This window comes from Hippocampus comes, unplaced genomic scaffold (genome assembly GCF_001891065.2).
Source record: "Hippocampus comes isolate QL1 unplaced genomic scaffold, H_comes_QL1_v1.1 scaffold159, whole genome shotgun sequence".
Lineage (NCBI taxonomy): Eukaryota > Metazoa > Chordata > Actinopteri > Syngnathiformes > Syngnathidae > Hippocampus > Hippocampus comes.
Genome location: NW_017805742.1, coordinates 1,736,470 through 1,740,483, shown reverse-complemented (window position 1 = coordinate 1,740,483; position 4,014 = coordinate 1,736,470). Strand labels below are relative to the sequence as shown.

At 43.6% G+C, this 4,014-nt stretch overlaps 2 protein-coding genes across 7 annotated transcripts in view; one reads left to right on the top strand and one right to left on the bottom strand.

Moving 5' to 3' along the window:
• Positions 1–2,258, top strand: part of gad3 (glutamate decarboxylase 3) — a 9,427-nt gene extending 7,169 nt beyond the window's left edge. For 2 of the 5 annotated variants that reach the window (XM_019883778.1, XM_019883777.1), the window contains exons 14-16: positions 153–260; positions 371–476; positions 1,283–2,258. In XM_019883778.1, coding sequence (XP_019739337.1) covers positions 153–260; positions 371–476; positions 1,283–1,527 — 459 coding nt within the window. In that variant the 3' untranslated portion in view covers positions 1,528–2,258. The remainder of the gene's footprint in view (positions 1–152; positions 261–370; positions 477–1,282) is intronic. The other 3 variants (XR_002169913.1, XM_019883779.1, XM_019883780.1) reach the window with 3 other exon arrangements.
• A 303-nt stretch (positions 2,259–2,561) lies between these two features.
• The window catches only part of LOC109524142 (uncharacterized), a 5,855-nt gene continuing 4,402 nt past the window's right edge, over positions 2,562–4,014 (bottom strand). For both annotated transcript variants that reach the window (XM_019883776.1, XM_019883775.1), the window contains exons 4-5: positions 3,878–3,970; positions 2,562–2,639 (exon numbers count right to left, since the gene is read on the bottom strand). In XM_019883776.1, coding sequence (XP_019739335.1) covers positions 2,611–2,639; positions 3,878–3,970 — 122 coding nt within the window. In that variant the 3' untranslated portion in view covers positions 2,562–2,610. The remainder of the gene's footprint in view (positions 2,640–3,877; positions 3,971–4,014) is intronic.

The window sequence follows — 4,014 nt, the reverse complement described above, 5'->3', positions numbered from 1 at the left end:
CTGATTACACCCATGATCGTCTGTCACCGAGAGGGAATTGAACTCAACAAAATTGTTTGCGACATTGAATCATGCATAAATCGAGATTTGACATTTTTAGGAAAACAACCCCCCCCCCCCCCCCCCGCCCCCAACCCTCCTTCTTCCTCCAGGGCACCGAGGGCTTCGGAGCTCAGGTCAACAAGTGCTTGGGAAACGCCAAGTATTTATATGATCTGCTGCAGAGGAGGAAAGACTTTGAACTCGTCGTCAAAAACAAAGTAAGCTTGGTTTTCATGAAACTTTTCCTCCGTGTCTTTGACTGACAAAGTAGCGGCTTCAAAAATCACGGAGTGGCCCCCGGCACACTTGTCGTCTGTTTTTCACACAGCCAGAGCACAGCAACGTGTGTTTCTGGTACATTCCTCCCAGTCTGAGAGGCATGCCACCGGGTACCGACCGAGACAAGAGACTCCATCAGGTCTGTCCAGATCAAGGTTATTATTGTAACGAAAATTCAAATTGGAAAGGGTTTTTTTTCTTCATTGACGAAATAAAATACAAACGACAATATTTTTTTTTGAAAAAAAGCTACCTAAAACAACATTGTCTGCTCATAAAAATAACGAAAACGAACGATGATCGTAGTGCAGATATCCTTTGTTTGCGTCTTTGTCAACTTTTTGTGATCATTTCAAAAGTTAGAAGACGGACGGCGCCAGTTTACAAGCGTGCGGTAACACGAGCTCCAAAGCGATGTGATGCCTTGAAGAAGAGGTCTGATGGGTAGAAAACACAAATAAAACGATTTGGTGGAAATTGGGAGGAAGCGGCAGAGCACCATCAGGGATTATTTCGATGATGAGTGCATCTCGGGCAGAAGCAAATAAGTTGTCGCCGCCACAGGTGTCATCTACGGCATATTGCTTACGAGGAATCTAAAAGGACATCTGAGAAGCACTCAAAAGAATGTCCATCCCCCCCGATAGCGAGAGAAGATGCCAGCCAGGCAAAGAGACCCCCGTGACTGCAATTCCACTGGCCGCCAAGTTAAAAAAACAGCGCATCACATTACGACAAACTCAAACTCAACTTAAAGCAAGCATTTTCCCTCAAACTGAAAAGGAATCAAAACGAACAAATCCATTCGAAACACCGCCTGAATGAGAAATAAAAAGTCAAAAAGGGCATGAAAATCCCAAACGATAACAAGCCCGGTCCGGATGGGAGCACAAATGTCCCGACGTCATTCGATGCCGCGTGATTTTTCCATTCTTCTTGATTATGCCTCACCCGACTCCAGGTCGCCCCTCAGATCAAAGGACGGCTGATGGAAAAGGGATCCGTTCTGATCGGTTATCAGCCGACAAGGACCAAGGTCAACTTCTTCCGATGCGTGTTTGCCAACCCAGCGACGCAGCCCGAGGACATCGATTTCCTGCTGGAGGAGATCGCCCTACTGGGGCACGACTTATGACGGGGTGGTCGGTCTGGCTTTTGTTTGGATCGCACGTGCTACAATCTGCTCTGTGTTGCTGCCAAGTCTGAGTACAGCTTACGGTTACGATCGCGCCTCCAAACAACGCACCTGGCCCCGCTGCGGACAATGGAGCTCGACGGCAATATTGTGGCCCAGCGGGACGACTAGGAAAACGGCAAATGCCGTTTCGTGCGGTGGCCTACAGCGAGCTTGCATTCTTCAACCACTGCAAATACTGCGTGCATAGTGTACGGCTTCGTTAGAATCTTCTCGATACGGACAAATCAAATCAACCGCATTTTCAAAAACGTGCACTTGCGGTTGCTGGGAAGTGCAAAATCATAACCCTTTTACATTGCATGAAACATATTTACATTTCAGAAAAATTCAATTAGCCATGGCGAGCCAACATCCTTCAAATGACTCAAGTTATGCTCTACAGGTAATACCTTTCGGTCTTCTGTCTGTTTGGGGCCATTTAAAAGGCACCAAAAAGTTACCACAAGAAGGGAAACTCAAGTCTAGTAGCCAACTTGGTGACCACCAAACTGACAACATATCACCTGGGCTCTTCACTCCAAAAGTCACGCTCTGTTCCGCTCTCTTCCCGTCAACTCACACTTTGGCCTATATTCCCTTTCCAGTTTGTGTTGATTGCAACATTCTTGTTCCCCTGAAATGTTCAATTTGTTCACTCCTCTGGAATGTAACGTTTCTTTTTAGAAGTTGTGAACTTTTCTGAAAGATAAATATCTATGTGAAATGCAAGTATGTTTCAGCTTCTTCATTTCTGAAATAAGTGTTTGTGTTTGTAAAAGGTACATTTGTTTCGCCTTATGTTTGTTTTCTGAAATGCATTTCTGTCGATGTGAAAGTCTTTCACAGTTTGTCATTTTGTTTTGCTCATCCCCTCTACGGTAATTGGTAAAACAATGCATTTACCATTTCGAAAATAAATAAAAATCAAGATGCCAACATTTCTTAAAGCGGTACCCGTATTACTTTGTGTCAGATTGTGCATTGAGGAAATGATTTACATCAGGAACACAGCAGCAGTCCAAGAAATAAACTCGATAGTGAGCAACATTTAAAATATATACTTTTAATAGAATTCAGTGTAAAAAACATTGACGAGTTGAACATTGTTCGATTCAGCATTGTTGATGTTCTCCATCGCCACCTAGAACGAAACGCGAACAAACGTGATTTCGGAAGACGAAGATATCTGGTCCAGTCGTAGCAGACCTCGCCAATGCAACTTTTATAGTTTATCGCAGGGGGGTACGTTCCGAAAAGAAATCCGTGTAACTGCTCCGAGAAGTTGGCTTCCTAGTTTAGAAGGACTTCACGAGGCGACAGCCTTTTATTGTCCATACGTCCATCGCTGATTTACGCCATTTTGGGGTGGGAAAAACTCGGACCAAAATGTCCAACGACACGATGTGCAATACAGTACCTACATGCATCTCGAAAACCTAAAACACGCATGTCAACATACCGTTTCGCCTTCTAAACGGGAATTTAGGAGTGATGAGATGAAAGCGAAGCCCTGGTCGGATGCACCTCGCCCTTTCGTCACTTTTCCTCAAATCGACGTCACCAATCAACATGAACCACTTCCTGCCACTCAATGCAACTCTCAAATGTAACAGCAGGGGGCACAATAACCTAAATACCATCATGTAGAAAGGTACAGTACGTTCTTTTAATATTGCCGTAAACTTAGAATCGCGACAATTAGCTTGATTTTTTTTTTTTTTACAATTATTATATCATACTGTCCTATAGAATGTAACCAATGCTCAAAACCTGTTTGTTACAAACGTCAATTTGGCAAGCGGTACAGAGACGAGGCGCGGAGAGTGTTGACATTGACAGTCTCTTAGCCAATCGGGATCCCAGAACACAAAGCATTGTTGAAAAAAATAAAAATAAAAACGGAACTCTTAAATGCCTCTCAAGACAATAAATGGTTAAATCAAACCCCAATTTCAGGAGGGAAAAAAATACAAGTTTGAAGCTGTAAATGCACAAGTATTACGTTTGAAGAATTGATTGCTTTTGGGGGGGTAAACAGCAGGAGCACGAAAACCGCTGTTCAAGTTGCCCAATGGAAGGGGACTCATTCAGAGCTGTGAGACTCCCCCAGGGCGCATTCGGTGTCTTCAGCAGCTTTCTTTGCACGTTTTGCCATTCAAGTCATAAACATGTGCAACTATCGCGACTGTTAAAGTAGAAGAGTGTCATAAAAGCTGACTTCAGAAAAGTTGTTGCGGTTTAACTACGTTGAAGCGACTTAAAAGGCCGTTTAGATGTATCGTTAGGATTTTATGATGCCACACATCTCAGCAAATGAAGTCATTCCCCAAAAAGATGAGGCAAAAAAATAAATAATTCAAAGTCAAACAAAAAACATACCAAGCCTTTTGTTTCTCCATGGAGTAAATTTCTTCGGATTTTTCTGCACTCGTCCGTTGATCAAGACCCCTTCAACTTTGGCTTTCCGCGCAGCTATAGTGAAACACTTGTTAAACATGCTGTTGGGGGGGGAGTGG